We start from the raw sequence: 21,943 nt of genomic DNA on the forward strand, positions 1-21,943 counted from the left end.
AACTCTTACACTTTTCCTTCAGGTTTTTGAACTGTTTACATATAAAGTGTAATATGTTTGATTTGAGCAAATAGATTGACAAACTTTACACTTGAGGTAAACTAGGAAGAAAAAATGCATTAGCTTTTCTCATCTATGCTGTGTCTTCCCACTCAAAGCATTTTGTAGTATTTGTTGGATTGCTGATTATTTAATGTAAAATTTCCCTCAACATCTAAATTTTATACTTGATTTCTGGTGTGAGAAAATCAATCAGAATCTGTAGGAGTTAGTGCTGCTGAGAAAGCTGGGGGAGGAGGTATTTGAACAGTAATGAAAGAGAACAGTGGAGAAGGTGATTGATTTTGTGTTCTGTCTGAGGAGAGGGGGGTAACTTGGTACTTTGAAACCAATCAGAGCTGGGGAGAGAGCAAACCTCCCAGGCAAATGGTATTTACAAGAGTTCTTGTAAGATCAGAGCAGAATTGCAGCTTTATCTCAAGAGGGAATTCACCTGGAAGAAACATTTGAGTAAAATACGTGAGAATAAAGAAATTCATTGGGAAAAAAAGACAAAGTGTTCTTAGGTGAAGTTTGAAGAAGATGAAATTGATGCAGCTAGAAGATAAAGGGTCTGTTAAAAGGTGTTTTAATTTTTGATGCAGTTGTGAGAGAATGGAGGAGGTCAGGGAGGTTTGTGTGAATTCAGACTGGATTGGCACAGCCAGCAGTTCAGTGCCAGCCCTGTCTGGCCTTGCAAGTTGTCAGCTCCACTTGTGTCACACACTGACTGAGCAGGGCTGGGAGGGACTTTCTGGGTCAGGGGACCTAATAGCAAAACCTCTGCCTCGTGCTTGGGTTTTCTTTCCAGTGTCAAGCAAGGATTCAACTTTTTAAATTGAGAAAGTGTTATTTATTTAACATTATTGCTTGCGATCCAGTTGAAAGGTTGAATTAGTAGAAATTTTTCATCTGAGTTTAGTTTAAATTAAGATGAATTAAACCACAAGACATTTACTTTGTTTTCCCATGTAAAGCAGTATTTAATTAGAAAAGACTGTCACTCAAACTATCTCAAAAGTTAAAAACTCATTTAAAATCCCATGCATGGATTAAATGTGGAGAATTCAGCATGTAATTAACAAATTACACATTAATACGTAGTTTTCTCTAAATACATATTTTTGTCTTCAAATTATTTAAATTTTCTACAACTTACAGTGATCCTTCGTTGCGTGTTTAGTCCCTCAGCAAAGGTGACTGTCATTTCTTAATCGGTTGCCTTCTAATGAAACACAGTTGCCATGTCCAGTTGTTGCTTGTGCTGAAGGCAACTGCTGAGCTCCACAAAGATGGCTCTCCTGGAGCTAAAATCTTCTTTCTGGAGCATGACATGATAGACTGGATAATGAAATACACTGTTGTCTGATGCAAAATCGTAATTAAGTTTCCTCCCCAAACATTACACCTGTGCACATTTGTGAGTAGTGAGCATCAGCTAATGTTCCTGACACTATAATTAAAGTTTTGTGTTGGACTGAGGGAGACAGATGTGTTGTGTGTAGCCTGAATGCTTATCAGCTCCAGGAAGCAGAGGGTGGGAGTTTGAGCACTGCTCAGAGATGTCAAATAATTCCGCATTTTCCTTCTTGCCAGGGTTTTCACTGTGGGGGAATTTGTGTAATTCAGTTTGACTTGTTTTCTTTTAAGCAAACATGTCATTTTTGATTTTGAAACAAATTCCAGAGCTAGATGACTCCCTCTGTTTTCTTCTGGATCAAAAATTGCATAGTCTGTGCCTGCCTGAAGAGGTAGAGTGGAGAAAAGGAAAGGAACTATATAATGTACAAGAGTGTTTTGCCAAGGCATGTAACTTGGTGTATGCTAGATGATAAGCAGCAAAACTGAAGGGCAGAGGCATCACAAATATTATTGGATGCTTTCTGGAGGCCTCCCTTGCAGAGAATTAAATTTCTTTCTGGATATCTATGAGTTGGATCTTTTAGAAAAGTATTTTACCTGGAAACATTAATTCCAATTTCACCAGTTCATTCGGAGAGACACTGAAGCTTTGGTATCTGGTCCTGGCAGAACAGGATGAAATGGCCCCAGTCTGAGTGCCCATGTGGCATTTATGATTTTATGTCCTAAGCAACTGGAGTTGTGTAAACAAGCCAGATATTTCCTCCCAGGGTTTTTCTAATGTTTTTTTCTGTGTATTTTTAAAAACAGGTTAGAGAGAACAGCTTTTGCAACTTACATAGCTCAGCTATCCCTTACACCATTTATCTTAATGGCCCAAAGGTGGCACTTTAAAGAATCCAGGCAGCAAAAGACCTGAACCCTCTTCTCCAAAGCAGTTTGTGGTTCCCAGTGCTGAAACCTGACGTGGGACATGAGCACTGTTGGGAAGCTTGCCCTGTCCAATTGAACAGCTCCAAGAACCACCTGTTTCTGGAAGTGCCTGCTGAACTGGGTGGGAATGGTAACCCTTTGTGTTTGCAGATGATGAAAGCCATGAACAAATCCAACGAGCACGTGCTGGCGGGGGGCGCCTGCTTCAATGAGAAGGCCGACTCGCACCTCGTGTGTGTGCAGAACGATGATGGGAACTACCAGACACAGGCCATCAGCATCCACAACCAGCCCAGGAAGGGTGAGAGGGGCTCAGCTCTGCCTGGGTCCTGCTGTCCCAGCGCTGTGGGGCTTTGGGAATCGGTCACAGCTGGGTTTGGTTCTCTTAGAGGAAATCATTCTGAGCGCTGGTGTTACTGCTGGGCAGCTCTGTGAGTTGGACCTGCAATGTGAGGAGTAGTAACATATTGTCCCATGTGCTCTTCACCCCTTGGTGCCTTATTCCCCTTGCAGAACCCATGAGCTCAGGTGTCAGGGGCACACTGCTTTGCAGGCTGTGTGCAGCCCACGTCACACTTCTGTGGGTCAATGGTGCTGTTCTGACTTTGCCCGAGATGTGCTTCAGCAACTTCAGAGATGAAGCAAACAGAAAATACAGCACAGAGCAGTTGCTCCCTTGTCCCTGTGGCGGTGCTGCTGGCACGGGACAGCTCAGGACTTGTAGTGCTCCAGAGGTCACAGTGCTGGAACTGGCTTAGGCAACACCTCTCCATTAATAATGAGCTGGCTTTGGTATTATTGGAGGTGCAGGTGAGGTTGTGGTTGCCTGTGCTTGACCTACGCTATGTGAAAGGAAGATCAGATTTAGTATGAGAGAAAGGCAAATAGGAATAACCAACAACAGCAGCAGCGTTTTAATAATGCAGCTTCAGGAAACTTCTCATGTTCACCTTAATTAGACCATCTGATTTACAGGCTATATTTTTGTTACAGTAGGCTAAAAGGCTGCAGCAGCAGTGTGCTGAGAATTTAAATGTGAGTATGGGGAACATTTCTGGCAAAGAAATGTATACAATCTCCAAATGAGAACAAGACAGAGGCTGACGCTGGTGTTTTGCAAGTATCCCCAGTCATTCCAGTGAGTTCACTGGCATGGGATGTCACTCAGGACTGACGGTCTTGTCTGACTTCTGTTAACTTCACGTGTGGGACAAGAAGAGGGATTCCCAGAAGGAATTTCATGATGCTTAGTAGTCATTTAAGATAATTTTACTTTGTCAGATGGCTCTGAGCTGTGGCCTTGTCAGTGGGTTGGTGTTACAGTGCAATCCATAAACAGCTCACACAATCTTTGCCAGCTGTGTGGGAACACTTAGAAGTTAATTATGTACTTGGTTACCCAAAATTAGTAATTCTGAAATTTAGAGGTGTTTAGGCAGGGAGAGTGAGAGTAATGAAAGAGGAGCATTTGTTAAGCTTGACAAAAACTGTTGTCCAGTTTAGAAACAAACTGGGTGATTTGCCTTTGCATATCCAAGCCTATGATGTGCAGTACAGTCACCATAATTCCAAGCAGCATTTGTCCTGATTTAGGTTAATCACCTCCCTGGCTGATAGAGCTGTGATACCTGATTCTTGTGTAAGGCATTGCTTTACAAAAGCCTCACTAACCCTCTCCTGTTGTTGTTACAGTGACTGGTGCCAGCTTCTTTGTGTTCAGTGGAGCTTTAAAATCCTCTTCAGGCTACCTTGCCAAATCCAGCATAGTGGAAGGTAAGAACTGAACTGCTTCTTAAAAGACATTGCTTTCCTCTTAGCACAGCTCAGCTCTGCAGCTAGCAAGGCTCTGCTCCTATTCCTTGGATCTTGGGATCATCCTGCTGCTTCAGCTTTATCTTACTTTTTAGCAAAAAACATCTTGTTTCCTCTAATGAGGAGGAACGTGTGCAGATGCTGTAAAACAGGGTCACAAGCAAATGAGGGTAAGATATGAAATACCTGGCTTGGGAGCCTGTGACTGGTTCACTGGTTTGGGTTGAATGAGGAAATCGTGAACCTAAGATATACGGAATGTGTAACCCACCAACCAGAAGAGGAAACCCTGCTGAACTTCCTGTGCTACCCACTGCTCTGCAGTGTGCAGGGTTATGAATGTGCATTGTTTATGTGCTTGTGTGTGGGCAGATGAGAACATGACAGGTTGAGATTGTTGAGCTGGTACCTCTCTGATGTGGTTTGTTGTCAGATCACAGGAATAGAGGAGTAGCTGCTGATGGCATATGCTGGCCTGGGAGCTGTTAGTGCCTGTTACTGAGCTGCACAGCTGTGCAGTCACCTCCCTGTAGCTGGGACAGTGCAGACAGGAGTGGGTTAGGAGTTCTCCTTATGGCTTGTGGTGAGGGATGGGAGGTGCCCACACATCAAGCAGTGGGCACAGCCCCATGGGGGAGCTGCGAGTGTGCAGCCATGGCTGGGGGTCACCAGGGCTGACAGGCAACCACCCCTCTGCCAGACACTGTGCAGGTCATTGTGCCATTTCCTGGGTCTGAACTGGGGATTAGTGTGAGACAGAGGTACAGGTGGATTCAGTCTGTACATGGGGGAAATGTTTCACTTCTAAGTCATTTCTGCCCTAATTTGGTCTGGAGATGTGGTTTAGTGGTGAACATGGCTGTGCTGGGTTTGTGGTTGAACTCGATGATCTTGGAGGTCTTTTTCAAACATAATAATTCCATGAATCCAAAGTTCTGTATCTGTTGCCACTGGCAGGCAAGTCCTGATTTCTCAAACACTGTCACTGCTTCCAGTGCCAATGGCGGTGACAGCAGAATGGAGGGGGGTCACGTGGGGCTTCTGAGGGTGGCCTAGAGCAGGTGTCAAATTTTGAGGCAAACTCCTGTGGCCATTGCTTTAGCTGACTTCACCTGGGAGCTGCCCTTGCCCTGACTGTTGTTTGCCTAGTCAGCACTCAGCAGAGCTGCGTTTTGGGAAGATGAGAGTTCAGAAATGGTTTTACAGAGCATTGCTGCCCATGATGCCTGAAAATGAACATTAAACCTTTGTGTTGCAAGCAGAGGAAGGATGTTTGGGGTTTTTTCTATGTAGGCTGTTTGGTGTGGCTTATCTTGGCTTATGAGGATTTCTTGGTTCCCAGATGGAGTGATGGTCCAGATAACTGCTGAGAACATGGACTCTTTGAGGCAGGCCTTGAGAGAGATGAAAGACTTCACCATCACTTGTGGCAAAGTGGATGCTGAAGACCCTCAGGAACACGTTCATATTCAGTGGGTAGAAGATGACAAAAACTTTAGTAAGGGGTAAGTAGAAGAGCAGTCACTTGACACTGGTGACCTATTCTGTTAAAATTTTTAATTGATCTTACAAGGCACATGAGTCTTCCAATCAACAGGAATTAAATTCTGTGCCTCTCTTTTGAGTGATAAGATGCAATTAATTGTCATGAAAATGGAATTGAGATACCAGAGCTTTGGGGCATCAATTTAGAAAATTGCCAATGCTATGGATTTTTTGCCATTGCCAATATCCAGTTATTGGAAACCACTAATCTGTGTCCAACACTCAGTGCTGAACCCTGCACAGTGTGGTCACTTTGCTCTCTTGGTGCTTAGTTTGCATTAAGTAGAGCTGGAAATAAAATTGCTGAACATCAACAGTATCTTTGGACACTTGATACTTAAGCCAAAAGAAAGGTGGATTTGGCAGCTTAAGTATTTATGTCAGTAAAGTGCTGTTGGGATGTATTTGATATTTAAGGACTCAGCACCTAGAAAGGGTATTTCTGTAGTTTCAGGCTCTCCAGATCAGTCTTGGGTTTTGTAACCAAATCCTGGGCTGTGTAAGTCGTGTTTCAGGTATTGCTGGCCTGCAGAGTTTACAAATGAACAGAAATCCAATCTGTATGAAACTCCTCTTTGCAGTGGAAGCACCTCAGGGAGGTACCTCCCCCAGCTCTGGAGAGCAGCTTTGTTGGAAATGAGCAGCTGGTTTGTGCACGTGACCCCATTCAGGGGCTGCCCTGATTCCAAGGTAGTTCTCTCCTGCAGTGGGCTCTGCCCAGCTCGTGTCTTCTGCTGCGTGGGAACTGACCCTTCTCCCTCCCTTTTGCAGCGTTGTGAGCCCTATTGATGGCAAATCCATGGAATCCATAACCAGCGTGAAGATATTCCACGGCTCAGAGTACAAGGCCAACGGGAAGGTCATTCGGTGGACAGAGGTGAGTCTGTCACACCCAACTGCACATGAGCCAACAGCAGCACTGGGGCTGCAACCACAGCCTTCTCTGCCTTGGACCTGATCACCCAACTCACCAAAATGAGAGCAGCAAATGCTCCAGAACAATCCCGTGTTGCCTTTCCTGCCTGCAAGGGCAGATACCATGCCAGATACATCATCCTCCCACTGCTGTTACCCCAGCCTGTGCTGCTCTGGCCCCCTCTGCTGACAGGGGTGTGGAACAGAAGGGGACAAGAACAGCACTTGGTGACTGCATCACACAAGGGAACAGCTGCTTTCATCTGCATTTGAGTTAAAAGTTGCCTTTTTACACTGAGACAAATCTTAATATAAATTGTTTTTTAAAAATGTTATTTCGAGCCACCTTCTCTGAAATGGTTCATGTTAAAATGAAAGTGCTATGGCATCAATCACTTCAAAATGCTTGCACAGCTGATGTTAGTTGTGACTCTGCCAGCACACAAATGCTGATGTCAGAAGATTTCTTCAAGTGTGTCACTCTGCAACTTGCCACCTATGTGTCCTTTTTTTCCCCAGGTCAGAGGGGCTCAAAAGAGACAAGTTCAGTGGCAACAGTAGCTCAGATCTTCAGGCTTGTGCTAAAAATATAATGTTTCTGAAATTACCATCTGTTTAAAAGCAGTTTTTCATTAAAACTTGGTGCAATACATACTGAATTTCCATAGTGAGGCTTTTGACCAGATCTCAGAGGACAGGACTATTTAAATCTTTCTTCTGAAGTTTTTTTTTATTTTTTTCTCCCCTAAGGTGCCCTGTCTTCAGGGGCTTTTGCTGGCCTTCTCTGAACAGCTCTTCTTTAAGTCTTCATTTGTAAAAGTTTAAACGGCATGTCAGTAACCCAGTTTTCTAGAAAAGCCAAATGTTATGTCTTGTGTTAACTCTTCCCTTCAGGTGTTTTTTCTTGAAAACGATGAGCAACACAACGGTCTGAGTGACCCAGCTGATCACAGCAGACTGACTGAAAACGTCGCAAAGGCTTTCTGTCTGGCTCTGTGTCCTCATCTGAAACTGCTGAAAGAAGATGGAATGACTAAGCTGGGTCTGCGCGTCACACTGGACTCGGATCAAGTAAGTCTTGAATAGTTTTGGTTTAACTGGGGGGTTGTTCCCCAAAGAGGGAATACAGCACATTAACCAGAATGTTGAAGAAGTACCCATACCAGATGCTAATCAGGCTGTTGTTTGGTGTTTTGGGACATCTGTTAGAGCTGGAAAGCCAGTGCCCAGCCTGAATTAGCACAGGCTTGACCCCCATATGGCACGAGCAGCACCTGCTCTGTGCTCAGAGAAGGCTCTGAAGTGGCCTTTTCACCAGCAATTCAAGACAGGAGTGTATTAAACGTGCTCCTGTGTGAGCACAAACCATTGCTCACAAGGTGGCTGCTCCTAAAAGATCCCACTCTGCATTTGAGGCCGAGGAATGGACAGAAGGTCCCCTGGAGGGCTCCACAGCCACAACTCTGAGCAGAGCTGAGTCCCAAAGGACAGCTGGGCTGGGCTGGGAGCAGCTGGGCTTAGTGTCACCCAGCTCCTAAACACTGCACAGCTTAAGCTGATAATGCTGAGTGCGGGTCCTGCTGCTCTCAGTGAGCTGCTCTGGCAAAGCAGTAGAAAAAAGAGGCTTCTTTTGCCCAGGCAGCCATAGGAAACAGAAGTGCAAAAACAAGTGGAAAAGCTGCTTTAGTGCCTGCACTAAGTTCAAGCACCAACTCCTCAGGCAGAGACCACAGCTGCTCCTCCCTCCCTGCCCACTGACTCACAGCCTCATGCCCCTCTTAAAACCCGCTCTTACTTTGTATTTTTTAGGTTGGTTACCAAGCTGGGAGCAATGGACAGCCACTGCCCTCTCAATACATGAATGACCTGGACAGTGCCTTAGTGCCAGTGATTCATGGAGGGGCCTGTCAGTTGAGTGAGGGGCCAGTCATAATGGAGCTCATCTTTTATATTCTGGAAAACATCTCATAAGAGGACTTCATTTTCTGTTCAGACCTGTTCCAGCAGCAGTTGTATCTGAATCATTTGCACTTTAAAACTGGAAAATTAAGCTTTTGTTAACACTATTGGGGAAGGGGGGGGGAGGGGGGAGGGACAGTTGTTCCATAATTCTAAATCTTCTATGCATTGTCAACAACCAGAGGATCAGGGCAGCTTCTATACTACAACATGGCTATGCTATCCTTGCAGCTAATCCACTTCTGTTACTGTTTAGAAAAATGTTCATGTTTAAAGACTTACAGTCCTGTACTCTCAATGCTCAAAAGGGTGCAAAGATCACTGGGGCATAAATAAAAAGTGAAACTCCAACCTTGTAGTGTTTGTAGATGGCCATGTAAGAACCAACAGCCAAGCCCTCCATTCTGACCTCATCACAACCTTCGTGGGTATTGTAGACACTGAACAGTAACGTTTACATTATTTTGACCAGATTATTGGTTGAAATATGTTTGGAGAAGCCCTTGAGAACTATGGAAGGATTCCTCAGCCATAACTCCCTTTGTCTGTGTCCAGAGGAACAGGACAGGCATGTCTCCCAAGGTTCTGTGACCTGCAGCTGTGTGTGGGGAATAGGCTGGTTTACTTTGTTCCTCTAGTTACCATAAAGTCCCTCACCTCGGCAGGTTTCTGTAATGTCCTACAACAACTCTGCTCTTCTGTACCTTGTTTACAAATCTGTATGAAGCAGAGGTAACATTAGCCCTAAAGTGCAGTTATATCTCGTTCCTCCCCCCCAGTAGGTCCTGCTTTCTAAAGCCAAGCACCACCCAGGGCAGCTGTGTCCCCTCCCTGCTGTTCCCGGTAGTGTAATGCCCGTGTCACGTATCCAGCTTGCACCTCATCCTGCAGCCCCTGTCAGAGCTTACCTGTGTAACAGTGTAGAGTGGCTGTTCCTGCATGTTCTGCTGAAAAAGGCTTTGTGGGCAGCTCTGAACACCTGCACTTGGCCCAGTGCTCTTAGTCTCACCTGGGAGGACTTTGGGAAGGAAAGCAGCTGCTCATGTCTGCCAGGGCATTAAGAAGCTGAAATTGAGCATCAGCCAGAGGAAATGTGGTTCCATGTTCTTACTGTCTCCATGGAAAGCTGCTAACCAGTGGGAAGAGCTGTGAGCAGGAGAAGGGGTTTGGTTTGTTTAGCCATAGTTATGCAAAGTAGCTCTTGTGAGTCCCTCCCAGGAAGAGGGGTGAAGGTTTCTCCTCAAGTCTACAGAGATAATTTATTTGGGAAGAGAGGTGCTAATTTATGGTGAACATTTATGGCGTGTCAGACATTGCCTGATCCCTCCTTGTTGTCTCTTCTGGGGGAGACAGCAGGGCCTGGTTTGGTTGTGCTGTGAGTAACACCAGCGTCCTTTCCGAGGGAAAGGGGAGTGCAAGGGCCCCTGGGAGACTGAGGCTCTAGTTTTTAAACATATAAACACCACTGGCTGGGCAAGAGAAAAGGTAACTGCACATAGTGATGTGCACACAGCCCAGTGCCTGCACAGAGTGCATTTGGGAATAAATGGCTACTGCTTTTTTTTTAAAAAAAGCAAAGTCTGACAAATCCAATGTTCCAAATTAGAGCTGGTACCACCCAGCCCTTGGAGAAGGCAGGCAAGGGAACTGGGGCCAACTCCACAAACAAAAGCCCACTCCCACACTTGAAAGGGTGTTCATCCAAGTGAAGCCTTACCTCTGGCATTTGGGAGAAGGTGGCTTAATGCAGCTCATTTAATGGTTCCTGCTGGGCAAAGCCTGTGACCCCCCCACTGCTCCTGCTGAAGTGTCTGTGCAGCCCAGCTGGGCTGAGGGCACTTGGATCCCCCTCTGCACGCTGGTCCTGCACTTTGGGTCACACAGCACTACACGGTGTAGGCACCATTCAGCACCTGGAAGAGCATTCCAGAAACTCAGAAATATTTCCTCCTAGAGCCTGCACTCCAGCTTTGCCACAGCAGCGGCTTTCCAGTCACTTTAGTTGCATTGTTATGCTCAATAATGCAGTAAAAGAGGTGAAAAATGTTTATCTTCTCTTCCTTTGCCCCAGAAGTCTTTTAGGTTCGGATTATGTTTGTGCAAAACACTATCAACTGGTGACTGACATGTTTGCTTCAACCATAGCCTTTGAAATGACCTTAATTACCATGTTGTTAAGAAATGAGTACTTGTTTAGAAAAAAATTGTACTTTTAAAATTCAGTTAGTTAACACTGCAAAAAACTGCATATTATATTTTTATTTTCAACATGTAGTTTTGTATATTAAATTTATTGAAATTAAAAACTAAACACTGTATTGTCTTCATCTGCTCAGAAGGACAGAGGCAGCACTGCCTGACCTGTCTGGACTCGGTCCTGTCTCCCACCCTGCCCTTCCAAACCCTCTGGGCAGGAGCACTTGGCTCCCGGCACAGGCACATCCTGCCCTGGGAGATCCCTGGTTTCTGTTCACTCAGAGAGATGTAAAAACACAAACAGATTTAGTACCACTTTTTGTGTGCTGATCAAAAGCATTCCTGAAAATAAGTCATGATCCAGTTTTCTACATGACAAAGAATGACTATTTTCCCATCACCTGGAAGAATTTTAAAAGCCTATTCTTGTAAAAAGACAAGGAACATTTGGGAAACAGCAGAGTTTAGTGTACTTTTTTTTTCTTCTTCTTTTTTAAATTAGAACCTCAACAAAACAAAGGATGAAGGCACAGTACCCTTCTGTGCTGAACAAGCAGTGCAGCAAGCACGGCAGACATCTGGTAGCCAGAACAAAAATGTGGGTCTGTAAACACCTGCTGCCAAGGAGCCCTGCAGCCTTTGGAACCTCAGGTGCCAAGGGTGTGCCCAGAGGAAGGACTCACACCGCTAAATTGCTGCCTGACATCTCTCCTGTTTTAGGAAACGAAAAAAGACCCCAACCCAAACAGGCCTGGACAGGAGAGAACAGAAAAAGCAGTAACAGACTGTTCACTGAACCACAGCAGCTGCTCGGACACTTGGAAAAAGGAATTCTGGTGAAGGTCTTACCTGTGACTTGACCAAAAAGCTCTTGCACTGCCTCAGGGAATTCTTAAGGGGCTAAACTTCTCCCACAGCACTCTGCATAGTTAATGTAACATTCGTCCTGGTGCTACATTAGTAGTCCCACATTAAGGCAACTGTCTATTTTGTGTAGACTGGTCCCAAGCCCTGCAGCAGCACTTCCCAGAGCCTCCCGTTTGCCTTGAGGGTATTAATAAGCACTATGGCTGTTACCAAAATAGACATTAGGTTCAGTAGTGCATTCTTTAACATCTTTGGTGCTTGCAGCTTAGCAGCATCTTCTACGTTCCTTCAGCCCACGGCTTCTGACATTCCAATGGATCTGGGGAAAAAAAGCACACAAAACCCATCAAAATTAGTTGCTGCAGTATATAACAGATGGTCACAACTCAAGGTGACATTACATGTAAAATGCTGACATGAAGGTTCTGGATGGTCAACTAGAAAAATCAATGGAGCAAAATTATTAAGCTCCAGTGATGGAAAGTGCTTCGGCACAAGGCCAAGTTGTTACTTCAGGTAACACGTCCCTCAGCCTGACTGAGGCTCACAGGACCTTCCTGACCTCCTTGGCTGAGAGGAAACCACTAAAAGAGGTTTGGTGCCCAAATTCAGACTCATGCACTGAAACAAGACCTCTCAACCTGTCCAATTCAACAGCAAAGCTGTGGCAAACAGGTGATGTCACCCTGAAGCTGATGAATATTCACTTAACTGCCATTTATAACCACAAACCAAAATGTGCTAAGGAAGAGGGAACACAGAGGCTTTGGGAGGTCAAGCAAAGGAAGATGGATCACTTATCAATCTTATTTTCTAAGTATTATTCTAAGTAAAGGTGACATCAGAAGCTGTCCCTGTATTTCAAGTGATTGTGAAGCATCTTTGAGATACAAACTAATCAGAGGTTCTGTAACCTCATTTATGAAATTATGTCAACTCCCCACCACAAATACAAAGAGGAATGGTATTGAAGCCAGAGCTGTGTAATTAGGTCAATGTCAACATGAGACATTATTCAAGCAGAGTTTATCTGTAGCCCTGTCAGGTCCTGCCCAGACCCCCTTTGGAGCAGCGTTCGTACCTCACACAGAACTAATGCTCCAGGACCAGCCAGTTTTCTGTAACTGTTTGAAGATCTTGACCACTGAGGGGCTCCCTGAGTCTCACTTTTACCTCCAGTTTCCCACCAGTGGGCTTCCTGCCATCAAAAATCTGGAAGAACCACAAAAAGAAGAGCAGTTACTGCACATATGAATTACAACGTCAGAGTGCAGAGCCTCAGGCATCCTTGAATTTATCTGCCCGTGATCCAAAGGTGACAGAGATCATCTGCAGGGATCAGCTGCAGTGCTGGGAGGGGTCACAGCCACGAGATTCCTCAGATTATAATTCAGCAGAGCAGGTCTCCCCACATCCCAGGCAAGGTACCAAACTCATCTGATACAAAACTGCCCACTGTACACACACAGTTATCCAAATATTCATTTCCCCTTTGTGTTTAATGTTAAGTAGAAGAACACACCTCACCCCCAAACCATACCTCAATGATCTCTCTAACTTCACATTCTGATTCCAGCTTGTCCAGTTTCAAGTGTGCTGTCCCCACCTGCTTGTCACTCCTGAAAAAGGACCTGTTCCAAAGAAACCTTCCTTAAGCGAAGGGTAAGGATTGTCAGGACATTAAAGAGAAAACAAGCCTAAATCATCACTATTTGCTCTATCACCACATCCAGGAGGGCTGGGCAGGACATGCTACAAACCTGGGGGCAAAAGGCAAACCCTTAACACACTAGACTACAAGGCACAAGATAAGGAAGCACTCATTTGTTAATTATTCTTGTGCAACCAAGTTAAAGATGAGGACAGCAGTGAAGAAAAACAACCAACTAAACCAGCTTCTGTCCCTGCACAGGGAGACAGGGAAGACAAGCCCAGCAGCCAGGACAAGGCAATGCTCTGCTACAGGACAGGGCTGTTTAATGGGACAGGCTGAAGGACTTCCCAAGGAAGGGAATCTCTCAGCAAAACAAACATTTCACAGGCACCTGCTGCTTTTGGCACACTACTTTTAGGGAAAAGTCACATGAATCATTCTGTTTCATCTTGATAAATCAAAATGTTTTCAACAAGTAGGAACATTTCAGCTATTGGTTTGATCCACCTTCATACTGGTAGTTTAACAGTCAAAAACTACCACTACAGAGTCTGAAGGCAGGAAAGACAACTGACCATGCCTGCTGTGTTTTAGATAGGAAATCTGCCCAGAATGCAGAATGTTCCTTTTTTATCCACCCTGTTTAAGAAAAAACCAGGCAAGCAAACCAATGTGTACAAAAAACCTCCTAAAACCCCCAAACACCCACCCTTCTTCCTTTATCATCAAGAGATATTAAGATATTATCAAGGAAGAATTGATATTTGCAATAGAATCTCCATAAATTTTTATATGGAGCCTCATGATCACATCACTGGTGGCAACAGAAGACTGAGACTCTCCATCGATGAGAATTGACTCACAAAATATTTAGGGAAGCTCAGACTTCATTAGCTCACATGCTGAATACTTCCTTTACTTCACAAGCACCTTAAAAAACGAGGGATTACATAACTGTATTGCAGTGTGTGGGGCACTCTGCTCAAAACTTAGAGGATCAGCAATTCTTGCTGAATTTTTTAAAGCATTTTTTCTTTTTAGAATTCAAGAAACAATGAAGACTGGTTCATCCCTGATCAGTTCCAGGGGGTTTAAAGTGAAGAATGAGAACTTGCTCTAGGCTATGGCTTCAGAAACAGCTCTGGGGAAATCTCCTTTTATCTTCAGAAGCTTTTAGGAGAGGCTCAAGGAGAGACTTTTCTTTTGGAAAAATACATTGCTGGGTTTTTACTTGAAAGTGTTGTTAAACTGAAGTTTAATATATATGACCTGAAACAAGTCTCCTTTGCTCACTGAGCACAAATAATTCTTGGGAGATGGTCAAAGAGCTATCAGAGACCCCAGAGCTACAACATCTACAAAGGCCTTTCTGAAAGTATTCTTCATTTGTAGTCTTAGAGAAAGGCAGGGAGCAGAAAGTCCTTAGGAAAGAGCCTGGATCACTTCATCCTCCCAAGGAGATGGTTGGGGAAAGGTGATTAAAAAGCATTTTAAACAAACGTAAACACTTCACAGCAAAGGAGATCCTGAACAGAGAGAGGGGAGCAGTCAGGACTGACAGAAACAAAGAGTAAGAAAATCAGCTTTTCTCTCTTCAATAGAGATGCAAAGGGATGATCTGGAGTAAAACAATAGGACTTCAGCTCACAAATTAAAACATCTACAACTTAAAAATCATATTGGAGAACCTACAGATGATTTCTGCATGGCCCAGAAACAAAGAACAGCACAAGAAGCCACTGAGACAAAAACCAGGTTATCCAACATCCCAGCCCAGTCATGGATGGCAACTCAGGGATTAGGGAATACAGGCCACTCTGATTTTGAGTAACTCAGTTATGAGCCTGGACAGAGGATGATTTCCCTGAACTATCCACTGTTAACATCCACTTCATTGTCCTGCTCCCTAAGATGAGGGCAGTCTCAAGACAGTCTAACAGCCTGAGAACAGTGCTGGGGAAACACTGCAAGATCCAATGAATGAAACAATATAACTATAAAAACAGAACATTAGTTCTGCCATCATCTGTCATCTGCTTTACTGCTGTTCATGTTTTGCTGCCACTTGTACGTCAATGTTCTGTCAGTTATCCCATGGAACATTTACATTTTCTAATCCTCATGACTAAAACCAAACTGGGTAAGAATCAAAACAATTGGAAGTAAATCGTTGCCTTCTCCACCTCATCAATTCCTCTTAACACACTAATCCTCAACTCCTCTGTCAGTTATGAATCAGCTTCACTGAACTTGTGCCTTTTTTTCACCCCCACAGGGGAAGCTACAGAGCTCAGGCATGTTTTGAAAGTTCTCAGACATGAGAACCAGCCAACTCTTTATTGCCAGCTTAAGAGACTGTGTTGCACAAAGTTCAGCTCCAACACTCTTTCCAGCTATTCCTAGAGCAGCAGTGAGGGGGAAGCAAACCAAGGACTTACCCTTTATGAAATATTTCGAATTTAATCCCTTTGGACCGAATCGCTCGGCGGAAGCCGCGGTGATTCCGGTTGATGTTCAACTTGAACAGCTGGTTGTATTCTGCAGTTCAGGGAAAGAGAAATGAGAGAAAGCTGGGAATGTGCAGTGCTCTGTTATATGCACTTCTCAGACTCTGATCTCAGTTTGGCCCATCTGTGAGAGACATTTCACACCACATGAACTCCTCCTCGGGAGGCTCTTCCAGTCATTCCCTGTGCTGCAGCTCACCTGGCACCCCCATGTTACAGCAAGTTACTGGAGAGCCAAAACTGGGAAATTTAGGTTTTTCAGCAAGTAAATAGTGTGTCTGTGGATAAAAAAAAAGGTACCAAATAATAAGGAAAAAGAACAGTAAGGTTGGAATGACTGGGAAGGGGTGTTTTGATTACATAATTAATACTGTTTCAGCACCAAATTCATTAATGAGTGTGGCAAGAATTGTGCCACCTTTTGATCAGAAAGGTTCACAAGATTGTACAACTAATGCTCCAAGACTTATCTGCTCTGCTACCCAGGAACAACCACCTGTGCCTGCCAGCCTGGAAACCCCAAACACTACCAAGGGGCTGCTCAGCCAGTGCAGAGCAAGTTCCTGGAAGATCTGGAACACAGCTCTCAGCCAATCAGCCAAAATCATGACAGAACTGGCAATCTCACAGGACACCAAGTCTGACTGAAAAATATCTGATCCATGGAGATATTAAAATTAATCATTTAACTTATTTAATAAATAAAATTTATTTATCTGGCCCATCTGCCAGCAGAGTTGACAGCAACAGCTGGAGCACGACTGGTAACTCCATGATTTCACTAATCCAGGACACAACAACCACCACCAATGTTGGGATGAGGGTGAAAGAATTGCCAGTGCAGCTGGACTTCACTCTACAACAAACCCTTTATAAGAAAGAAGAACACAGGTGGTGGGAGGCCCTCTGGGCTGAGTCACAGGATGAGACCAACCTGTACTCTCCAGGAGTTCTTAAGGTGCAATGTTTTTCTCACTGTTCCAAAAAAAAAAGTACTCACCTGGAGAATTGTTATTGTTAATTACAGGTGTTTTACTCTTTTGAGGTTGTTCCTATTAAAAAAAGAGACACACATTACATAAATCCATCAGTTATTGTTTTAAAATACAGAGTAGTGACCATTTTTATTATCAGCTCTACTTTATGCCTATACAAGAAACATGAGGTTTCAGGGGGTTATCTGAATGATAAGAGGAGACATGGTACATTCAAGACTAAAATACTTGGATTTCATTGTGGTAACAAGCATAGCACTATATAAAGAATAAGCCAAAACATTACATTAAATATAAGAGCCCCAGATAAGTTAAATGGTCACAGTCAATTCAGTGCAATCCCCGTGAAGTCCCTGAGTGTGGCTGTTACACTCCATGACAAACTGCACGTTCCACGACGCCGTAATTCTGCTCCTCCTGCATTAGCTGGAATAATAAGCTACACAAGGAATTCATCACAAATCATTCAGGGAATTGCCCTACTATTATTTTGCCTGACAATCAATCTGCCACCAAAATGAATTAACTTTTAACCTAAAGCAGAGTACAAACTAAATCTCTGGGGAATGAACAAGGACAATGTGACCTAATTATTGCAGCTACTTTGCAAAACTGATTTCAGCTATGAAGGAGAAAGGTGATGTATCTGACTTTTGGCAGAGATCTGCTTTTCTTTAAGTAAAGGAAAACAGATTAAAAGCAACTATGCTGATTCTTACTTATTTCGCAGAAAATTATTCACACAGACCAATTCTGTTTCCAGCCACCCTGATGAGGTGACTCCTTTGTTAAGCCCTTGAGTAACTCAAACTGAAACACAAACCTGCTCTGACCATCACCAATTCCCCACAGGTAATTGAATGTATTATAGTGGAACTACTGCAAAATTTATCAGGAGGTAAAAGTCCAGGCTTTGCACTCTCCCAGGGTTCAGCATTAGTCCCGTAAGAGCAAGGTTTGGTTTTGCACTACACAGGAAGCAGCAAAGCCCCAGCACTTCCACTGACAGTAAGACTAGTCAGCCCCTCCTCAGGTGCCCTCCCAGCTCTAAGGTTTGAGTATTTTTCAGACCAGAGACTGCTTTCAAAGGTGAAGGGAAGACACTGGGGAATTCCAAGGAAAGAAGTGATATATATGTGTATAGGTATTTTTATATACATACACATACATATATGCACACAAACACAAGTATTAATTAGTAAAGCCAAGAAACTTGTATGGTCCAAGACCTTCCTCCAGATACTCACATTTATATTTGATAATTAAATCACCAGGAGCCACATGCTTTTATTTGATGACAATGAGTAACCCTTTCAATCCATTTCTCTAATTAGAAGAGATGCCCCAAAGCAATGCCTTTGGAAGGGACTCAGAGGCAGATCACACCTGAGGTGGCCCCTCTCCCCTGTAACATCACCTGCAGAAACAGATTCAGTAGTTCTGTTCCTCAGAAAAACAAATCTGCTTTAAAGGTAATTCCAGGCAGGATGCCTAGGAGTGTCTTCCCTTTCCCTGGAGCCCCCAAAGGCTCCTGCAGTGGCAGGGGTGAGGAACAGCAGAGCCAGGACACACTCACCGCACTTGGGTACTGGAATTCAAACTTCACAAAGGCATCCAGATCTCTTGGGGACACACCTGAGGGAGACAAAGCCAACCCAAACAGCCAATACAGGGGTTGCCATTGCATCTGGAATGCTGAGCAGGATTTTCAAGAGCGCATAATTGACTTTCAGCAGGACTCATGTCCTGTCTCTTGGCGACTGAAAAATCCACCCATCAAACCCAAATCCATAGAAAGCTGGCATCCAAAGGAAAACACCTGCTTTTCTTTATGCTGCTGGTAGTCCTCAGACAGTCTAGCACAGAGGGCTTACAAGCTCCCAGGAACAGGGACTAAAGGCAGTAACATTGGCAGGATCCTGTCTATTGAAGGGTTAGAACACTTCAAGGTGGTGCAATCTTAAGGCAGGCACTCATAACAAAACAGGAAATAACCAGGAAACAAACTATGACCCCGTTATGAGTGAACCCAGAACAATTTAAAGTTCTCCCCTCTGTCCAGATGGAACCCAGATTCTCTGCCTGCTTTTTAAAATACCGTTTAAAGTTTTTCTGGGGGGCTTGAGGCCAAAACCCAGTTATTTGGTTTTAATAAGCGTTGGCTGCAAAGGTCTTGATTCCTAAAGTGTCTTCAAGGTAGAGAAATCTCATTCCCCACTACTTTCCTCACCTACTCAGAGGATAAGAGCCCCCCTGCCCTTTCAAGTACACACCTGGAGGAGCTGGTAGGTTTATCCCCCTGACAATAAGAAGGTGCATTTCTGTGCTGTTGAGCTCAGAAAATATCCTGTGAATAAACAAAAAAAGCATAATCACCCCATAGCCATCACTTGATCCACTACCAACTAGGATGCCATAGGTATTTGGCAGACCTTTTTCAACAGTGCACTCCTACAGAAATCACCTTCACAAAATACAACAGAGCAAGGAAAGAACACAAAAAGAGCTAAAAATATCTCTCAGGCATGCCAGGAACAAAGCCCAAAAGGCAACAGAATTGAGGGAGAAATACAGAGGATGGAGGAGTGGCTGAAGTAACAGAATGTAAGAGATGAAGCTGGAGGTGTTTTGAAAACAACCCACAAGAGAAGTTAGAGAAAAATTCTTTGTCTTTAAGTTGATGAGAGTATCCTTTCCTAACCCTGGGTGCCATCTGAGTTTGCTGAAGCCCACAATTCCCTAAACAAGAGTGAAAGATCAGAAAAGTCATTCCAGCCTGCCTGAGAAATCCTTTTGGTTTTCCACACCTTATCATTTTAAAGGTTCTTTCCTCAAAGTGATGGCTTGGAGGATCCATTCCTTGTGCTCGTGCAAGCTGGAGGATTTCCATGTCCTTTTTACAGCCTTGTGCCAGTTTCTCAAACCTATAGAAAAGGAAAAAAAAACCCAATAAAAAAGCTACACCCACACTGGGACATGAAACAGCATTCTGCCAGACACAGGCCCCAAAATAATCCCAGACCAGAGCTCTGAGAGCATCCTGGAAGTGCAGGAGTCATAGTTACTGACCCTTTCACACAAGGAGAAACTTTCCAACCCAATCCCCAGCATCCTTCAGGGTCAGGACTCAAGCCTGAAGTGACATTGTGGCATGACTAAAAGCAGGTACTGGGTCTTACCGAGTTGTTTCTGCTACGTTTCCCAGATGCATGAATTGCTTGGAATACTGCAAACACCTCTGAAACACAAACAGAACCAAACAAACACAGATGAGTCTCACACGCAGATTCATGACTGGAAGAGGGTTTTGAGGTTCATGACAACCTAATTTAAGAAAAGCCAAGAGTTCTCCCAAGTCATTCAAAAATATCCACCACCCCATCCTTCAATCCCAAAGCTGAGCACAGCATTTCTTTGAGCTGTTCTCCCTATTACTTTTTAATCACTTGATTTGTAGATATGAGGCTCGCCCAAGGACTAGTCTTAATCATTCAAAAAACTATTTTCGAACTTGAGCATTCATATTTAACATTGATAATTTGATAGTCCCAAGCCTTCAAGCACACCCTCAGGCTTCAAATAATAAGAGAATCCAAGTCTGAAAATTCTCCTTTTTAGGACACGCAAAACCATAAGTATTTGAAAAGAAAAACAAAAGACCCCACAGAGACAACGATGATATTATTATATTAGTAAACCCCTGAGAAATGTACAAAAGAAACCCCAAAACATTTATTAAAAAAGATAAAATGGTCACCTCATGTTGGTCCTTCAGCAATTTTACAAGCTGTGCATATACTTCATCTGCTTTTTGAGACAGTCTGACATCTTCATGGTGCACAAAGATAAAATCACCCTCATCATCTGTAGGGGGTGATGGCAGCTGCAACACAAGAACACCACATTGCAGAGCTCTTACAGAGCAAAGTAAGCACTTACATGTCCAAGAATATGAAAAAAAGCAGAACATTACCAGTTCTACTAACCTTGGAAATGTCCACAGGTTTGCCACGTTTGGCTTGTTCAATCTTTAGGTCGAGGCCCTTCGCTGTTCTGAGATATGTCTTTGCCTGTTCCAGGTTATTTTCCCTCTTTGCTTTGATGGCCGCCTTCAGGTATTGTTTTTTCCTGTTCTCCAAGAATTCCAGCTGCTCCCTGACTGAAAAACAGTTGTACAGAAACCCTCACTCATCTGACACCGGCAATGCCCCTGAAACAGGTTTCCCATGTTCAGTCTGTAGCCAGGAAAAGTATAGTGAAAGTACAGATATCGAAGTACAATATCAAATATCAAAGTATAGATATCCTTACAGAGTGCAATGAGGAAATGCCCTTATTGCAATGTCCTTTGCAATAAGGACATTTCCTCATTGCACTCTATTGTTTCTTGGACACTTTCAATTTCAAGCATTAGAAAAAGAAACAAACTTCCTTCTCTCACAGTACCCTTCACCAAAAACCTCATATGACTTCACAAGTGTCACAAGTGTAATTACAGCCCCCAATGTGCAGGCAGGAGACAGATCCCAGCACAGCTGATTGGTCCAAAGCAGCAGCTGAATTCAAACTCTCAGCTTGCCATGGTAACTTCTAAAAACCAGCAAATATTATGAGTATCCTCTGGACTCATTCCTTCCCTCTCCCCTGACATGTCAGAAAAAAACCTCAATGAGCCAGTGTGCAGGCACATTCAGACATACCACTTCTGCTTATTTGTAATTCCTTGTTCTTTTAGTTTCTCATAAATTCTTAAGTCTCCTATTTCCTTCCCAAAACACTGAGGACAACTACACAAGGGAGGCTGCTTTATACTGTACCAGGTTGGTGCATCCTGCCTCTTCCTCATGGGAAATGGAGCAGCAGGACCTGATTACAGCTGTCCCCAAAGATACCCATGATGTATTCACCACTGCACTCTACCCATGGTTACACAAGCTGAACAATCCCTGCAAGAGGTGCCTGTCTCAGCAAATAAACACCCCAGTGCCTCTCACACCGACAACCCCCCCGTGTGTTCTGTGAGGCTCAGTCAGAGCACCGGTATTTTCAAAGAAAATCTGTGGAACATGGACCTAGCTAAGCCACTAATACAATCAATCCCAGCTCCTGGACTTTCCTGGCATAGGCCTTAGGTGCAACTGCTCCATTCCACTCCCACA

General features: G+C 44.0%; 2 protein-coding genes across 3 annotated transcripts in view; one reads left to right on the forward strand and one right to left on the reverse strand.

Annotated features, from left to right (window-relative positions):
* ZFYVE9 (zinc finger FYVE-type containing 9) overlaps positions 1 to 10,876 on the forward strand; it is a 56,342-nt gene extending 45,466 nt beyond the window's left edge. Inside the window, exons 14-19 of the mRNA XM_032696189.1 lie at positions 2,485 to 2,635; positions 4,027 to 4,107; positions 5,489 to 5,651; positions 6,463 to 6,568; positions 7,501 to 7,677; positions 8,416 to 10,876. Of these exons, the coding sequence (XP_032552080.1) occupies positions 2,485 to 2,635; positions 4,027 to 4,107; positions 5,489 to 5,651; positions 6,463 to 6,568; positions 7,501 to 7,677; positions 8,416 to 8,577 (840 nt within the window). The 3' untranslated portion in view covers positions 8,578 to 10,876. The remainder of the gene's footprint in view (positions 1 to 2,484; positions 2,636 to 4,026; positions 4,108 to 5,488; positions 5,652 to 6,462; positions 6,569 to 7,500; positions 7,678 to 8,415) is intronic.
* Positions 10,810 to 21,943, reverse strand: part of CC2D1B (coiled-coil and C2 domain containing 1B) — a 28,202-nt gene continuing 17,068 nt past the window's right edge. Inside the window, exons 12-22 of one of the 2 annotated variants that reach the window (XM_032696191.1) lie at positions 20,771 to 20,943; positions 20,542 to 20,667; positions 19,964 to 20,022; positions 19,592 to 19,708; positions 19,058 to 19,131; positions 18,361 to 18,419; positions 16,790 to 16,841; positions 15,721 to 15,820; positions 13,169 to 13,259; positions 12,710 to 12,840; positions 10,810 to 11,947 (exon numbers count right to left, since the gene is read on the reverse strand). In XM_032696191.1, the coding sequence (XP_032552082.1) occupies positions 12,721 to 12,840; positions 13,169 to 13,259; positions 15,721 to 15,820; positions 16,790 to 16,841; positions 18,361 to 18,419; positions 19,058 to 19,131; positions 19,592 to 19,708; positions 19,964 to 20,022; positions 20,542 to 20,667; positions 20,771 to 20,943 (971 nt within the window). In that variant the 3' untranslated portion in view covers positions 10,810 to 11,947; positions 12,710 to 12,720. The remainder of the gene's footprint in view (positions 11,948 to 12,709; positions 12,841 to 13,168; positions 13,260 to 15,720; positions 15,821 to 16,789; positions 16,842 to 18,360; positions 18,420 to 19,057; positions 19,132 to 19,591; positions 19,709 to 19,963; positions 20,023 to 20,541; positions 20,668 to 20,770; positions 20,944 to 21,943) is intronic. The other variant, XM_032696190.1, reaches the window with a different exon arrangement.

The sequence above is a fragment of the Chiroxiphia lanceolata genome, chromosome 9 (assembly GCF_009829145.1).
Source record: "Chiroxiphia lanceolata isolate bChiLan1 chromosome 9, bChiLan1.pri, whole genome shotgun sequence".
NCBI classification, from domain to species: Eukaryota; Metazoa; Chordata; class Aves; order Passeriformes; family Pipridae; genus Chiroxiphia; species Chiroxiphia lanceolata.